General features: G+C 43.0%; 1 protein-coding gene across 2 annotated transcripts in view; it reads left to right on the top strand.

Annotated features, from left to right (window-relative positions):
- Positions 1-10,681: 10,681 nt before the first annotated feature.
- Positions 10,682-17,929, top strand: part of DENND1B (DENN domain containing 1B) — a 153,449-nt gene continuing 146,201 nt past the window's right edge. The window contains exons 1-3 of one of the 2 annotated variants that reach the window (XM_059477951.1): positions 10,682-10,740; positions 12,265-12,347; positions 16,745-16,809. In XM_059477951.1, the coding sequence (XP_059333934.1) occupies positions 10,723-10,740; positions 12,265-12,347; positions 16,745-16,809 (166 nt within the window). In that variant the 5' untranslated portion in view covers positions 10,682-10,722. Of the gene's footprint in view, positions 10,741-12,264; positions 12,348-13,633; positions 13,971-16,744; positions 16,810-17,929 lie in introns of those variants that run through there. The other variant, XM_059477952.1, reaches the window with a different exon arrangement.

Here is a 17,929-nt window from a genome sequence, read left to right as displayed (position 1 = left end):
TATCCTCAGTTCCTTGCTGAGAGAATCCAGTCAGGCTGCTTCACCCATGGAAAAGATGATATTCATTCTTAGAGCCTGAAGTCCCATGGGTAAAACCTTCCTGGATTCACTGGGAGACGCAGCACTGCTTTCTGTACCAGTAGCCTCATGGGTGAAGTTACTCCCCAGGACTGTAAGGATCCAGCAGATAAAAACTGATACAGGACAAATGCCAAGGACAGAAAGGTCTGTGCAGTGAAATGATGCATGAAATATTAAGAGGGCGGTGTTTGGCAGCTTCATTAGGAGGCCAGGGGAAGCATTCTGCACACCAAGAAAGGATGAAGGCAACTGTGTCTTGGAAACTTGACAAAGAGATCTTTGTGTTCTCCTCTCTTGTTTGGTTTAACATCGTCACACTCCTCTCTCTTTCCCGGAAAATGCTCTCAGCCACAGCAGAGGACCCTGTGTTTCTGTTTGGGTGGATGTGCAGGTCTCCCACCATCCCCTACCCCTGACACACTGAATCAGTCTCCTGCTGGATCCGCATGGATTCACACAAACTATGGGAGTGGACAGAGGGAGCTCTCCTGCTCTTGTTTCAGGCAGGCTGTATATTCAGCCAGACATTTCAAGATCTATTATTCTCAAATTTGAGTTTATATACAAGCTAGTGAATGAAAGGTTTTGGAAACTTGGATGATTTTTTTTTAATGGGAAAACACAACTTTATCCCAGTGCTCAAGGGATGATGTGTGCCTCAGTCCAACATGCAGAGAGTTGATGGCAAGAGCACAGATGATGAAGCTCATAAATAAGTGGCAGCAGAGCTGCTCATAAATAGCAAAAATAGTGCTGGACATTGAAGAAAATTAACTCACTGCAAAAAGAAGAGACTTGAAAACATAATGTGGAAGAACAAAGAAGTCCAAAGAAAATTATTTTGATGATATTTGGGTAAACAGAATAGACAAGGTTGAACTGGATGTAATAAGATCACAATTCCTTTTTTGGACATGAAAATTTGAAAATTTCAAAACCATTTAGTAACATAAACTTCTTACCCCAAAAGTGCTTGCAGAGAATATTAAAAAAATGTTCTTTGAAACGTAGAATTCTAATCAACATTCTCAATGTACTTTATTAACATTTTAGGCAGAAAAAACTTTACCAATTGTGACTATTTAATAGACACAGATGAATAGGCAGTAAAATCTAGAGCTAAGGACAGAAAAAAAAAACATTTTAAAGGCAAAATAATCATAATGCATTGAAGATATTTTTGTACTTCTGTTGAAGCAGAAGTAGGAAACAGCATTGCTGCTGCTTGTCACAGAAAAGCATCCTGCTTCATATGGAAACAAGAAAGTGCAACTTCTTTTGTCAGAGGCCTTTAAGAAATTCCCTACCGCTAGTACTCATCCTTCAGGCCCCTTCGTCTCTTTGTCAGGCACCTGTTAGCTCCTTGATGGTTCTGCAGAGGCAAATCCCTGTGTTAGAAGGAGAAGACAGCAAAGGAAGCAAGGCAGCACAGTGACCTTGCACATCACAGCTCAACCAGTGCTTGTCCCAGTTGTTTAGGATCCTATTTGCCTTGCAATCCAGCTGCAGGACAGATGTTTTCAATACAGCCTCTTCTAAAGCTCTGAGAAGATTGCATATTTCATTTTAAGCTATCAAGAAGAGTATTCTCTGTTGGCACACATTTTCATGGTCTGGTTCTAGAAATGCTTTCTTTTGGATGCATAACTGTGAACAGTCACCAGGAAACAGGGATCCCTCACTTGTCCCTAGTTAATGCACCTGGGCTTGGTGCTTGGTTTTACAGTGCAGGATGAGTTCAGCAAAAGAGTGGCCACAGAAGCAGAACTGCCATACTTCAGTAATCATTTTGAGTGCTGCAGATCTCCTGTGTAGCTGCATACAGCAGATGGACTGGAGGGATGCTGTTTGTTGTTTGCATTAAAGGTGGTTTGTGCTGATTCTTCTGTTGCAGGGAGTGAAAGCCTGCAAGTGTTTGGTTTGAAAAGTGCAGTGAGCTTGCTCTCTTTGTTTCTGAATGAGTCCAAAACAAAATAGGTAAGACAAATATCTTTACTGGCAGTGGATGACTGCTCATCTGCCATATGTGTGATGAAAGAAGATTTATGTCATGGGTAATGCCCAGATTTGTTGAAAATATTGGTTGACTTCCTCAGCAGGCCAGAAATCATCTTGCAATAAAACACAGTATGTTATTACTTCTCTGAGTTACTGCTGTTACAAGTTGATGACTGCATGATGAGAAATTTAAATTTTTCAGTGATAACATTTAACAGAGGCAGTCTCAGGAAAACAGCAGAGGCTGGGTAAGTTCATGGGCACTGCAGTTAGACTATTTCAAGAATCCCCTACTGTATCCATCATAAAAACAACCTCTATAATATGAGAAGATTGGTAACACACTCCATACTGTAGGTGATTTTCATTCAGTCTGTAGATTCCAAAAGTGAAAATAAGTTGCATCACATCAGAATCACAGCATATCATGTCTCCAGGCTAAACTAGAAGTCTTTTAAGGAGGTCCTTCAGTTCAAAGCAAGTTTTATTTACTTTGCTAATGCCTAGAAATACCCCATAGTTTTACTGTGGAAAGGAGTTCTTATCTCTTTTTTTTAAATTTATTTTTTTTAAGTGTACTGAATGCTTGATTATACCTAATTGTCATCCCAAGCTTATATACTGAAGAAAGAAACTCCTTTTGCAAGATTCTGACTTGTATAATGTATTTTGTAACACATTAAAGGAACTCTCATATGGATTACATCTCCTGAGTCTGCTGGTGCCTAACATATGTTCTGTGAAAAAGAAAAATGACATATTGTTCTGTAAAACTATTCCCCGTGTCTCCCCACTTGCCAAGTTTACTACACATTATGTGAAGGGAAAAAAATGTCCAGAATATTTCAGAAAAAGTGGAGCAAACAATTGCAGTTGATTGTGACAGCAATGAATATACTTGTAAGTGTAATTGCTGGTATCAGGAATATTCTTTAAGCTCTTTGAAATGCTTTCACTTGACATATTTCAGATTGCCGGGTTTGTACCCTTAGAACAGGCCCAGCCCTGTTTATAGCTATAAATTGAGTGTTATTAAGGAATACTAGGTGTGATGGGCAAACCATCAATTATAGATAACAGCTTTCACAATGCTTTTTGAAATGCAGACCACTGATGCTTTGCCATAGAAACCTGTATACAAAATACCACTTTTAACAGTTGGCATTAAAGGAACTTAGGAGATAGAACAGAAAGAACATGTCCTTGGACTCGTTTATAGAGTGCAATTACATTTTAATGTGTAAAAGTTCCTTGAATGAGGAATTTTAGCTTTGTTTTCTCTGGAGATTGCAAGAGAAATAAAAAAAAAAAAAAAAGGATCCTTGAAAATGAGGATTTCAAAACTATAGTATTCCAATACAGTCCATCAGATCTCATGTGCTACTTCTGATGCTGTTGGGATAGAAACATGCAGAGATTAACTACTTCAAGAAGTGGAGGTGATAAGGATGTAGGGATCCTCTCCTTCTTTGGGGTTAACACCAAATTCAGGACTTAATGTGATGCCCTCTTGCTTGGTGTCTTGAGGTCTTAGGCTCTGTCCCATCGTGCCCATCCCCATTGCCTGGCTGACTGCAGTTCACCACAGCTCTGACCTGCATTTCCCACTCATGCCGTAGTGTGCATGATGAGGTTTCTCTTTGGTATCACATGTGCTTGCAGGGATACTTGGAGTCTAAGCATGTTGTGGGCATGAAGATTAATTTTTGTTTAGTCCTGTTTGGAGTGCTTCTTTATCCTAGGCATTGGAATTCATAGAGAATTTCAAATGCCCTGTCCACTGGAACAGTGACAGGATCATGCACAACCAATCCAGGAGATTTTTGAGGTGCACTGAGGATATTTTGTTGTAGCAGGTGATGACTGAACTGATTGCTGGACCCATTATACACAAGGAAGGAAGAACTGGTTGAAAAGGTGAAGGTCAAGGGTGGCCTTGGCTGCAGTGACCGTGAGACTTGACAAATCCTCATGTGAGACAGACTAGGAGGAATAAGGGGCCCAGAAGAGTGAGTCAGTCTTCAAGGACAACTTCCTTAGGGCATGAGAGCAGTCTATTGCAATATATGGAAAGTAAATCAAGAGTAACAGAGGAGAAGCATGGGTGGAGCGGGAACTCCTGGCCCAGCCCAGATACAGGGAGCACTGAAGGAGGAAGCAGAGGTGGCAGCCCAGAAGGTATTCAAAGACACTTGTGGAGCATGCAGAGAAAGAACTGCAAAATCCAAAGCTCAAGGTGAGTTGAAATTAGCAAATGATGTAAAGGATATAAAAGGGCTTCTTGTGCTTATATGCCTGAAAAGAGTGGCCTGTGTCAGCCTGGCTCCAGTGACCACACAGCAAGTCTGTTGTGATGAGGCAGGTTCAAGGTCAAGGCAGGAAATTAAGCCAGCAGGTCAGGATCAGGGAGGCAGGAGACTGGGCACTGACACAGCTGCAGCACAGCTGCAGTGTCACTCAGGCAGAGGCCAAGTGCAAGAGCCTCAGCTTAAAAGCAGCTCCCAAGGGATGGAGAGGCAGGCAGGCCCTTGCTGAGGTTGTCTCTAGCTTTATTCCCAACAAATAGCTCAGATCAGCAAAAAGGCTGACCTTGAACTCAGTCAAACTCCTGAACCAACTAAAATCCTGGCAGGGGGAGTTGAATCAAGGCCCTGATGCACTACAGGCTGGGGATTTGCTGTGCAGAAATCAGTATTGCAGAATAAAACCTGGGGGACCTGGTGGACAGGGAGCTGACTGTGAGTCAGCAACGTGCTCCTGTAGCAAAAGGAGGCTGACAGCACTGCAAGCTCTGTGAGCAATAGGCCAGGCAGCCTCTGAAGGGGACGCATTAGTCCCTCTCTTTGTTTCTCTTTGTTTACTCTGCCCCATTTTGGGCTCTCCATCATGAGAAAATGAAACACTGATGCAGGGCCAGGGGTGGGCTGCCAGGATATTGATATTGTGTGGCTGGAGTTGCTGAGAGAGCTATGCTTGTTCAGCCCTAAGGAGAGGTGGCTTCAGGGAGAACCCCCCTGGTGTATGCAGCTACTCAGGGGCATCAGGAGAAGATGGAACCCAACTTTTCCCAGAGGTGGACACAGGCAGTAAAGATGTGTTGAAACATGAGAAATTTTGACTCGATACAGTAATTTTCTTTTTTGCTGAGAGGGTTATTGAACACTGGAGTGAGCAGGATGCCCAGAGGGGCTGCAGTGTCCCTCACCCTTGGAGATGCTCTGAGCCAACCTGCATGAGGCCCCAAGCAGCCTGCTCTGAGCAGGAACCAGAGGGGAGGGGACCATCCCACAAGTGGGGTTTCACATGGCAGCAAGGTGCTTTGGTGTGGTGTTAAAATGCAAGTCTGAGGACAGAGGTTTGTACTTAGCAACACTTCTAATTCTCAGGAACACGTACACATTATTCTGCTCCAACATCTGTTAATAATAGCATATGAAGCAATACAATTTTCTAATGGAACTGTTGAGAAGAAGAACAGATGGAAAACTCTGTGCAAAATAAGTCATATCAATATGATTTAATTTTTGTGTTTGCCAGGGACTCTGACAATAAAATGGCCTGATTCTGTGGCAGAAGTACAGCAACATTTGACAACTGCTAGGAGCCCTGTTCCCTTCACCACCGCTGAGGAGCAAAGCCCTGAAATAAAACAGTGAAGTGGCTCCACAGGCTCACTGCTGTCATCTCTCTGAACTCTCTCAGGCACAACCTGTCAAATGCCAAACAGCATGGTGTTCCTACCACTCTTCTGCTCTTCAACTGAACCAGCAGCTCCAGTGGTTAGGGTAGGCATTGGGACTAACCCAGCAAATAAAGCCATCAGCTGTGTTCATGCACTAGGGCTGTACTGTCCCAAGGACAGCCGACTGGCCTTGCTTTCTGGAGATGTCACTTCCTTCTTCTACTCTCATTTCACCTAGCTACTAAACTCAAGAATTTCTTCAGTAAGCATTGTGATAAATATGGAAGTTTATTGTATTAGTTAATTACTGGGTTATATTCCATCTGTTGTGCTGAGAGCCCTCCCATTCACTTTGTGTCTTTGGTATCTGATGCAGTGATGAATCAAAAAAGGCAAAAGCATACAGGGATAGCCCATCTGCCTGAAGTATTTGCAGCTATTTAGCACAGTGGCAACTGGGTCTGTGGTACTTACATCTCTGAATGAAGAAACCTACAGAAGATGTATTTGATATTTCAGTGATTTACCTGTGATCCAGTTGCACAACAAAGCGTTAAAACAAACAGCAGTGTAGAAGTCTTCCTCAAATACCTGCCACATATAACTACATTAGGATTCCTACACTCCACAGGGGTATACTTTTTCTTTTACAGAAAAAAGAATAATTTTGTTAGAGGGAATTTCCTTATTCGTAAGAAGAAAATTTGACATTGCTGAATTACCTTATGAGCAAAGCACCCTCAACAAAACATGAGGACAAGTTGCTGGCCAAAGAACCTGGCACTGACGGCTCTCCATTATATCAGCCACATTAGAAAAAGGCCAGGGATTTTTTGATGGAGGAAACCATACATTGATTTTTAATCTTTTAATGCAAGCAAATATAAAAATACACTGTTTCTATTGGCTATTTGTAAATTAAATACTGTTTGTAGAGCTGAGAACCTGGCTTTTTATAACGAATCTTCATATAAAACTTCTGTCAGTATACACTCTTTTATATGTATGCTAGTGCATAAATAGGGCCTTAATCCATGGCAAATAAATAGCTGGAAACTGTTCTTTTAATATTTAGGATTCCTTGATTTACTACTTGAAATTTTTTGGTAGACATAGCAGACAGTTTCTAAAGCAGTCTAGAGATTTTTAACACATTTTAATTTCAATGAAGGTCCATTCCTAATTTTGTGTACATTTGGCCTTACCACATTAAGTGCACACTCAGAAGATTACAAGAATATGAAGTTTTTATGTCTGATAACAAAAATCAGTTTCATACTGCTTTGAATAGAACTTTTTAAAAACGCTCCATCATAGTTTTAATGAGTACCATATTAATCAGGTAGCCTGCAACCTGCAGCATTTAAAATATACATTTGAGAAGTATGAGGAGTATATTTTTGCCTAAAGAGAAGAACTGAATTTACTCAGCAAGAAAGCGTTCAATCTGGTAAGAAACTTTTACTTGCAAATGACTTGAATGAGTGATTTCCTTCTCCTGAATCCATGCATATTGAAAGATGCTGCCTGACCCTGCTGCTTCACTAAAAAAATTATTCCTTAAAGCAAACTGTCTGCTGGGCTGAAAAAAATCTCCACAATAATCACTAAGTGTGGGAAAGAATTTTGTATATTCTCTTAATATTACCAGAAATGTTTCTTGAAACTTTCTTGCAGTTGTTTTTTTTTTTTTTTTTTTTTTTTTTTTTTTTTTTTTTTTTTTTTTCCCTATGCAGAGGAAAGAACAGCTTCTTTCTTTTTTCCATCTTTTGTTTCTCTTAAGTTCCTAACAGGGAGGCAGCTGCAAGGTGTCTGACTTGCATCTGAACTGGAACTGGGCAAAGACCAGCCCTTGTTTTCAAACACTCCTATGAATAATCAGCATCCACTGGAAAGCATCTGATATTTGCTGGCTGAAGGCTGGATTTGGGCAGCAGACCTGAAAGGTGGCTTATTCTACTGTTAGATTCTGCCAGCTGTCACTTCTGAATTAGAAATAAATTAGAAATAGAAATTAGAAATCCACCCATATTTTCTAAATTGTCTACGAATTAAAGTTAATATGCATAGAAATATTACTTATGTTTAATTTCTAAATTAATTTGCATAGAAACAATTAATAAAGCTCCCAGACTTCACAGGTAAAGCAAATGTCTGGTTAAACTTTACAAAGGCTTGTAAATGTTTACTAAATGCATACTTCATGTCTGCTGTAGATTATGATGCAAATTCATCTAGCAAACAAAAGGTACTATGGATCAGACTGCAAAGATTTGCAAATACTACCAGTAAACCAAATGCTGAGCTAATACAGCCATATCATAAACATTTACATTTTTGAGTGTCTTATCTCTCAAAGCACTGTAGTTTGAAGTGATGTTTATAAAAGCTCCCCCATCCCCTTTGTTAAACTTGTACTTAAAGCTCACCTGATTATGAAGATCTGCTATCTCAGTCTTGTCGGGAGGACACATTGATTACAAAATCAAGGAAAACTCAATTCCATCCAAGCAATGATCTCTGCCCAGGAGTCCATTGATTAATTAATGAGTAAGTTTACGTGGGTGTGTGAGTTTGGGCAGGTTAGCCTTCGCACATAGCCTGGCTGCAAGGACAGTGACAGCTCTGGAATACAGCATCCCTGAACCTTAACAACAACCTAGCACATGCATCACATGAAAGTCCTTACCCAGCCAAGGTGTCACTTTTGGTCATGTCCACCTTAAATCATCATCTGCTCTTAAGCAGGAAAACTTAGAGCCCTTTACAGTGCATTTTTGGATAAATAACATTGAAAGGTTAAAAAAGATGTTTGTATGATCATGCAAGGAGTCAATAAAAATGTGGAATACTTGTGAACATGCATATTCTATATATATTTAGTTAATAAACTAAAGTTTGTTTATTTATTTAGTATAAATATATAAATAATATTATATAAATATATACATAATTTATAGTATTTAGTTTATAAACTCTACAGTTTACTCTCATTGAAAGAGACCTATTTCAAATTTTGAAAGAGAGTATCTTTAAAGAAACTGAATGATGAACTCACATAATGTAGGTATGTGGTGTTTTTTTAAAGTACAGTATTTTGTTTTTAAGTATTGTCTCATGACAGTGTTATGGCTAAGCATTTTAATGGGGAAATTGATGTTTGTGAATTTAGTAGTTTGGAAAACTTTGCACAGGGGAGATGACATAGTCACTCATTTACAACCGGGAATGGGTGTGTAAAAGATTCAAACAAGGTGATAAAACCCCCAGGCTTCCAACCCCATTAAAACGGGGCTGAGAGCAAACTCTCATTGCAGGAAATGCTTTTCAAGTCTGTAAGGTGTGACAAGGTGATTCTGTTGTTAGGAGATGTACTGATAGCTGCTGAGATAACATAAACCGACTGTAGCTTATTTGAAGGAACAAGGACTAAAACAGACCCAAGTACACTCGGGGGTGAGTGGAAAATTCTTGATACAAGGTATAAACCGCAGATCATATAAAAGTATTCTAAAAAATATTTATTATGGCCATAGAATGGGAAACTTAATAGGTTTTGATTTTGCCATTTTTGACAAATCCATTGGTGTTCCCAGGGGACAACATGTCTTTCAGCAGGCTTTGCTAACAATGTTCTGAAGGAAATCCCTTTATGGGTTTCAGGAGCACTTAAGAGGAAGATCACGTTATTAGCAGTATGCTTTACATTAAATTAATTGTACCTGGAAAGTAAGGAATTCTGTGATACTTAAGATTCCTTAATTGACAATATGTCTGCTCCAGCTTATGGTGATGATGAGCCTTTTCTACCTCTCAAAGCTTTGCTGGAGTTATTTGGAGTGGCAGATTTAGATCTGTACAGAGTTGGATTCAGTCAGTGAACCCCAAACCCCTTCATAGGGTGGCATTTGTGGGTAGGGTAAATTCTGTTTCCTGTGCTCCCTGTTAATCTCCCTGCACAAAGCATGGGTCCTTGCAGCTTGCATTAGGAAGATTCAAATTCTCCCATGCTAAATACTGAACAGAATAATTTTTGTCTTCAGATGATTTGTGCTTTTGCCTTTCCTCTGTCCCTTTTATGCCTTCTGTGCTAAAAGAAAATCACTACATGTGTGAATGTAGTGGTATCAACTTGAAAAAAAGTAATTGGCTTCTCATGGGATTTCTCTGCCTTGCTCTGCCATTTCCAAGTGACAGGATGTGTGGCCATTTTTTTTGTCTGTTTCTCATCTCCCTTTTGGAGATTTTACCCCTACTTTGCACCACTTTTATAGACCCAAACCCACATGGTTTTGATTTGGCAGAGAATGGCAGATTGCTAACAGAAAGGATGAGATGCTTGTTTCGGCATTTTGCTTGGTGTTTTTCATCTACATCTCTTTTTGCGTCCATATTGAGCTTGGTTGTAAACTAGAAACTATGCTCTATGGTTTTTTGGACTGATAACAAATCTCATGAGGTTTGGGAATCCCATGAGGTTTAGTAAGGCCAAGTGCAAGGTGCTTCTGGAGTCCAGAAGGGGCCACCCAGTTGATCAGAGGGATGAAGCACTTCTCCTATGAGCAAAGGCTGAGAGAAATGGGTTTGTCCAGCCTAGAGAAGAGAAGGCTTTGGGGTGACCTAGTTGCAGCTTTCCTGAAAGGAGCCTACAAAAAATATGGACAGGGACATTTTACAAGAGGATGTAGTGACAGGGCTAGGGGGAATGGTTTCATAATGAAAGACAGTAGGTTTATGTAGGGGGATACAGTATGGGTAAATGAAGGTGGATGTAGAATGTAATCTTATCCCCCAAGGAGTTGCAGCTGGACCAATTACTAAAGATTAGGAGCAGGCCTGATCTTAACAGGCCACACCTGTAGCCAGTAAGAACAAGTGGTATAAAAGAGCGGATTGGTAGGCTTTGGAGTCAGATGGCTACTGCAAGGACCAAGAAGAGTTAGTGCTTAGAGGAACTGCCTATGGTGAACATCAAAGAGGTATGAAACTTTGAGGATATAGAACCCTTGCACTATAATGATAATAGAACTCATGATATATAAGACAACAGGTTAGTATGAAGTACTATAAATAAATTATTTGTTCTGAGGGTGGTGGGGCACTGGCACAGGCTGACCAGAGAAGCTGCACATGCCCCCATCCCTGGAAGTGTTCAAGGCCAGGCTGGATGGGGCTCTGAGCAGCCTGGTCTAGGGGAAGGCCTCCTTGCCCATGGAGGGAACTAGGAAGGAGATGATCTTCAAGGTTCCTTCCAACGTAGGCCATTCCATGATCCTTGAGATGGAGCTGCCCTGATGGTACTTCCACTCTCCTCTTGTCCAATTCAGATGAAGTAGATTTTTGGATATTTTTTCATTTGTCCTTTTACTCCAAAGCATTAATAAATCTGGGAGAAAATTAAGGCTTGTAGGTCTAATTCAATTTACATGAGATCTCTTTTACTGCCAGTACGTAAGAGCTGAATTGTGTAAGTATCTGTATCAGTTTTAAAGCTCCTTTACATTATTAGACTGGTAAAAAGATGACTAATGAATATTTACCACTGGTAAACTGCAATGGAAGAATGAGTAGGAATCTTCATCTCTAAGTTACCTATTTTTCAGTTGCTTCTATCTACAAAACAAATGCTCATCTCCCCCACCTCCTGCGAATCCTCTTATATCAGTTCCTATGCTAATCCATTAGATGTAATTTAGGTTGAGGTCAGCTATTCTCATGCCAGGTTTTGCTTTCAGTTTTTCCTTCTTTCTTGACTCTCTTCCAAGGAAAAGCTGAAACCGAGGTAGTAGCAAGAGGTGGTTTTGAACACTAATACCTTTCCCAAAACATCATCTTTCATTAAAAGCTGCTGTGGTTGCAAAAAAAGCCTTGAAAACGTGAACTAAGTGTAAGCAGGGCAGAGATGTCTGCTTAAGCTTTCACAGAGTCTGAAATAATAGCTCTGAGAGATGTGAGCCTCATCTCAACAGGGTGTTCTCTCATATGCCTTCTATTTTAAAGTTGAACTTTCTCTACTCTTCCTGCTCTTCCAGGCAGGCAAGGTTTAGTCACTGCATGCAGTCAATTTACTCCAGTGACAAGGCATGTATTTACTTTGGGAAAGAAAGCCTACCTTTTTTTTCTCCAATTATGATAAAATAAAATCTAAGGGACTAAATGGTCCTATCTGCCAAGACAGACCCTAGTTCCAAGAGTGGCTGGAACGGTATGGTAGATCAGCTTGACAGGCTGCCAGACTGCAAAAGTGGCAAGCATCAGCAGCTTAAGAGAAGAGAGAAATAAACATACAATAGACTTATAAAATATTTATTGTAATTCAAAATACAGATTTATTGAAATCCTGGGTTTTTTTTGGAGGTGGGATGTTGAGAGTTGTTTTGGTTTTTCTTCTTTCTTGTACACCTCAAATAGAAACTTTTCACAAGTAATATGTCTCAATATTTGGATAATCATCTGATCTAAATTCAATCTTGTTAAAGTATTGGCCATTTTTTTTTTTGCAGAAGAGACTTTCACATTCTGTGTGCTTTGCAGTAGGTCTGGGGGAGAGATGGAGGGCAGAAGAGAGGCAGGCACAAAGACAGAGGTACAGATGTGACTATAGTTATGCCCCATATCCTTCCCCGTGTGCCTCTTCTCCTTTTGGTTCTGTAACATCCCCGGGTGCTGGATGCCTTGCTCTCCCCATTCCCTTGCTAGAGCAGACATGGGCACTGCTCCCTTCTCTCCAGACTGATCCCACCAGAAAAGTTCAATTTAACAATGGGTGAATTAATGCTGCCTTCTGTGAGGGCCTCTCATGGAACAAAAACACACATTTAACTGTTTTTTTTTTTTCTAAAAAACCCCTGAGCTACATGAAGTGCGTTGTTATATGTTAAGGATACAAAGCCCCAAGCAATTTCATTTACTTCAGTGGGAGTTGCAAATACTGGCTGCTAAAACACAGCCAAAAATTACCATAGAATGAGGACTAGGAAAGCAAGTACTTGAAACCCAGGACAATCCCCAAGCTAAGGTTATTGCTACAACATTCAGTTCTTTTTGGTGCACATCTATATGGTTTATTATTAGTTAATCTATGTCCTGTGAGGTGTGTAGGATGTGCAGTGAAGCCAAAACAATATTGGTTTGGAGAAGTTAATATTTGTAATTTCCTGACTTTTGAATATTTCATTTTTCAGCCCCAGTAATGCACTAATACTGTTTTATGTGTTTAATATATAATTGGCTTGAATTTTTTTCATCTTTTCAACTGTTGATACGATGATTAGCTTCTGGAGGAAGAGTGAAAAGAATGACGTTTTTTCTTTGGCCCAGTACCACAGAATCTATTTTATGCACTTTTTCATTACAGTGTTACTATGTTGGTGAGGGAAACTTGGTGTAGGTGGGAATTTGGCTGCTCAGTGCCTCTCAGATGAATGAGACTTGGAAGCCTCTCAAGGACGGTGTTATTTTTATTTCTTTTCCAAACTCGAGGGAAGCACTCGAAGATTGAAAGCTTTTTATGTGTGTTTACAGCACGGTGCGTTTGCTCCAGCCGTCCCTGCTGCAGCAGCTCTTCAGCAGTTTGGGACAGTGTTTGTTTAGCACTCGATAAAACCAAAAGCGAAGCAGATTACAGCAGGTTAAATTAACATTTATGACCTCTAGCACGAAAAGCTCCCCTTTCCTGCTGCGCATGAAGAACGTGAAAGAGCCGCTAGGATGTGTCAGTGGCCTCACGGGCCGGACCCTTCCCGTGAGCGGTTTGAGCAGCGGGCGCAGGTGCCCGTGAGGGGACACCTGACGGTGCCCACGCGCTGCCCCGGCCCACCCGCCGGGGCTCGGGCCGGCTCCGCAGCGCACCTGCCGCGGAGGGCACGGACTGCCACCCTCCCCCGCCGCCCTCAGGTGACACCAGCCCCGGCGGCTCCCCGGGCCGCCGCGGAGCTTCCTGGTTCCCAGAAGGTGCCGGAGCGGCTGCAACAGGAACTGAGAGACGGGGGAGGAGGCGGTGCCGCGCTCCGCCGCAGTCGCGGCCCGAGCCCGGGGAGCGGAGCGGAGCAGCCATGGGCCGCCGCCCGCCGCTGCGCTGAGCCGCCCCCGCCGCCCAGCGCTCCGCGGCCGGCGCGGCCCCTTCGCCCCTGCCGGGCGGGGCGCTTGTCCCTGGGGGCGCCGGGACCGCCGCCGGGGCCCGCGATGTGACCATGGACAGCAGGTTCAAGTGAGTGCTGTGTGCGCGGGGCCGCGGCGAGGCTGTGGGGCGCGGCGGGCCGAGCCGAGTCCCCGCGGCGGACAGGCGGCGAGCAGGCCCCGTGGCTGCCCCGGTCCGCCGGGCCCGGCGTGCGGCGGGCGGGGAGGGAGGAGGGGGAGCCCACCCGGCGGGAGCGTGCGAGGGGCCGGGCGCCTCCGCCGCGGCCGCTGAGTGACAGCGGGAAGGGCGGGCGGGAGGCGGCGGGGCCGGAGCCGGGGCGAGGCGGGACCCGCGGCACGGGGGGGAGCGGCGGCGCCCCCCGACCCGGCCCGCGGCGGCGGAGAGGAGGAGAAGGAGGCGGCCGCAGCCCCGCCGGCCGCTCCCCCGCCTCACGCCGCCTCCCGGCCCCGCGGCGGCCCCGGCATCGCCCGGCGGTGCGGGGGACGCGCTCGGCAGCCGCCCGCCCAGCCGGGCAGAGGCCCCGGCGCCGGTCGGGCTGTGCCCGGTGAACGGGGCCTGTGCGGGGGTGGCAGCGCGGTCCCGAGGCCGCCGGGCCCAGCAGAGCTGCCCGCAGTGCCCCTGCCCGCCGCGGGCCAAGGCTGTGACAGATATCCCTTTAGGAGGTCACAGAATTGTCAGGGTATGGAGGGAGCTCTGCAGATCATCCAGTCCTCTCGCCTTGCCAAGGCAGGGCCATGTAGAGCAGGTGACACAGAAACACTTCCAGGTGGGAACGTCTCCAGGGGAAGACTCAACGACCGTCCTTGGGCAGTCTGTTCACTGCTCTGCCGCCCTCAGTGTAAAGAAGTTCTTCCTCACGTTCAAGTGAAACTCCTTGTGTTTTGGCTTGTGGCCATGGTGGTTGCAGACCACCCTTCTGTCATTACGGCCTGGCTGGTGCAGAAGAGGTTCTTGGGGTGTTCGGGAGCACTGCCGTCCGGGCTGCCCTCCGACAGCGGCCGCCTGCTCCCGTGACATTGAAAGTGACAAGATGTTACACACAGGTTTCGGTAATTGACAAACACTCCGTGTCTGTACGCTGTGAGCAGGCTGGCACCGCGGAGCTGGCAGGGAAACGAGAGACGAGAGACAGGCTCACAATTCTCAGATTAGTTTGACACATTTTTGACACTTCTGAGTGTAGTGGGATGTGAAGAGTAAACTTAGAAGCATTTTCCTGCAAAAGCAGTTTTAGAGTACTACAGTGAAAGACAGAAGGCAGTATTACTTCAAAGACCTTTTTTGAGTGTAAGTCATCTAGGAGTTGAGTTAGAAGCACTCATTTGGTGATTGTAACAGAAACCGATTCACATTAAAAAACCCCAGCCTGAGAGGATAAACCGAAGGCCTAAGCTAGAGCTATGTCATGGGGAGATGTCATTTTTTTCAAATGAAGGATTTTTGTGGTTCAGTTTTCTAGATGACTCAACCAAGCCTTATCAGTTTCATTCTGAACCTGCTCATCAGCTAGAGGAACAATGGACAGTTTAACACCAGATTAAATCTCCAATGTCCTGGATTTACGGCTGCTGTAACTCAGACCAGAATTTCATCTCGTATACCCAGGATCAGTAGATAAAGGATTTCCCCACAAAATGCTTTAAAATGCAAGGGAAGAGTGCGATATGGGCAGGTTATGTCTTCATAAACTGAATTAGACTATAATTGTGTATCTCAATTGATGATGGTGCTGAGGTCAGTGAAAGCATGTACTGAATCAATTAATTTGTGACAGCTGAGTTTTTCCCTGGCTCAGCCTTTGGATTTCATTCAATACTTTATTTAAAGAAACAACGTTTTAATTTGCTGTATGCTTTACGTGAAGCGTTCTAGAAACCTGGAACCAAGTCTTTTTTTTTTCCTATGCTTAAGTCTCCAGCTGATTTCAGTGGGAGTGTTACACAAGGCAGGAGTTCCACTGTGAGCCTTTTATGTGGTTAAATAGATAATTGATATGGGTGCGGTTATACCGCTTGTTTTTAATATAAATAGCAGTGTGCTTGGTAGGCAGAGAGGGGTGGGTGGCGTGGTAATGGCATTTAGGCCCGTTTCAATGAATATGTAGTTTGGGATTAGGTTGAGTGTTAATGGCTGTTGGCACACGCAGCTTGTTATTATCATCAGGTGGAAGAGGCGCCGGCCGTCACCCGCAGCTGCCCTTGATGGCTGCTGCAGATAGGGAGGCTCCTCTTCCTGGCCAGCTCGGGCTTGTGGCCATCCCCGCTTCGTGCACTCGTGTTGGCTCTCGCAGTGAAGCACGCCTGAGGTTCAGCCTTTAGAGGCCCAGCTGGCGATCAATATCTGCTGAAAGAGGAAGCCAAACGAGTCTCGGCCTTGGGGTGGTAATCAGGTGCATTTAAAGGACAGCGGCTAAACACAGGGCGTTTAAATGGAAGTCTAATGATGGGCTATTCCTGCTTGGTAGAAATAAGACATAGCTTTAGAAAAGGCTGCCTGTGACTCCATTAATGTTGCAGATTGATTGATTGATAAGGAGCTTAGTAGCTCTTTTTTCTCAACTGTTATATGAGGTATGGTGAAGTGACTTAAAAGCTATTTGACAGTGACAATAAAATGTAAATAAATCACACAGTTTAGCTTGTTTATCTTTCTTATTCCTTTCTTAAGGCTGTATAGGGAAATGTGACTTTTTGGTTCTTCCTTAGAACTAATCTGAGTACTAATTTTGTTTTAATAATATTTTAACTCTATTTATTATTCTACAAAAAGAATGGAAAGAATATAAGAGTAGAAATAAGATCTGAAATATGTATATGATAATTGGTTGTGTTTGTTTCTTCTAGGGAAAATCCAGAACGTACCTTTGATTTGGTACTGAAAGTAAAATGCCAAGCTTCAGAAAATGAAGGTAATACACTGTGCCTATGATATTTATATAGAGAAATGAGAGCTGGAAAAAAATACTTGGCATGTCAGTCTAGTGTTATTTTGTACTTTGAATTGCTTTTGGGCTGAGATTGTGTTAGAATGTGCCTATGATTAGTTTTTTGCTTTTAAAATCTATTACTTTGTAGTTGTTGTGGGGTTTTGTTATGTTTTCATTTTAGCTGTTGTAAAAATATTTTTGTTCTTTGTGATATATTTGCAAACATTGAAGTGTATTTTCTACTCTTAAAATGTTGACTTTTGTGTAAGATTTCATTTTAGAAGAACAACTGACTTCTGTCTATCAGGGGAATGTTAATTTTGATCAGCGTGATAGAGAGAAAGTAAGTTATTTTCTGAAAAAAAATAGGAAGAGACTTTCTTTGTAGCTCATGTTTGGCGGCTGCCCTGGTTTGCTGCCCCATACAAACAGCAGTGAGAGCTGCCTTGAGCTTGTATCAGCCGTCACTTTCACATCTCTATAAACACGAGGTAAAAGAGATGTAGTAGTGCAAGAGTTGTCTGAGAGAGGCTTTTTCCTCCCCCCTTGGGTAAAAAGAAGATGGGCTTTCCAGTACTGAAATTAAAGTGACCTCTTGAAAGTCCGCTGGGGGAACTGGGTTCATGTTCTCATCTGAGGTTGTTGGCCTTACAAAAGCAAAGGGAGAGGAGGAGTCTTGTCAGGATTGTATTGTAGTCATGTTAGTCTGTGACAGCTGTGTCTTAATCACAACTATAAAAACAATGAACTACATCTTAAAACAGACTATATTTCTTGTCCTACTGTGCTAATGGATACTGTTTCCAGAGTTTACTACTTTAACAAGTAAGAGGCCTGTAGAAGTTTATAGCCTCAAACTATTCCTTGTTTTTTTATATTTCAGACAGTGTTTCTGTTAGTGAGTTGTCAGAAAGTGCCTAATGTTTTTGGGAAAAAAACCCTTTTTGTTGAAGCTAAACAATTGTGGGCCTTCAGGTCTTTTAATTATTTTTGTTACCAGCCAGCACCCTCCAGTTTATTGCCTGTTTTTTTGATTTAGTGTTGGTATTGTCATAGTTTGGCAAATCACATGGACTTTCCTAACTATGATCATAGTTGTGGC

This window comes from Ammospiza nelsoni, chromosome 9, assembly GCF_027579445.1.
Source record: "Ammospiza nelsoni isolate bAmmNel1 chromosome 9, bAmmNel1.pri, whole genome shotgun sequence".
In the NCBI taxonomy this organism is placed as follows: Eukaryota; Metazoa; Chordata; class Aves; order Passeriformes; family Passerellidae; genus Ammospiza; species Ammospiza nelsoni.
The sequence above is the reverse complement of the archived record's forward strand: the minus strand, read 5'-3'. Positions and strand labels throughout refer to the sequence as shown.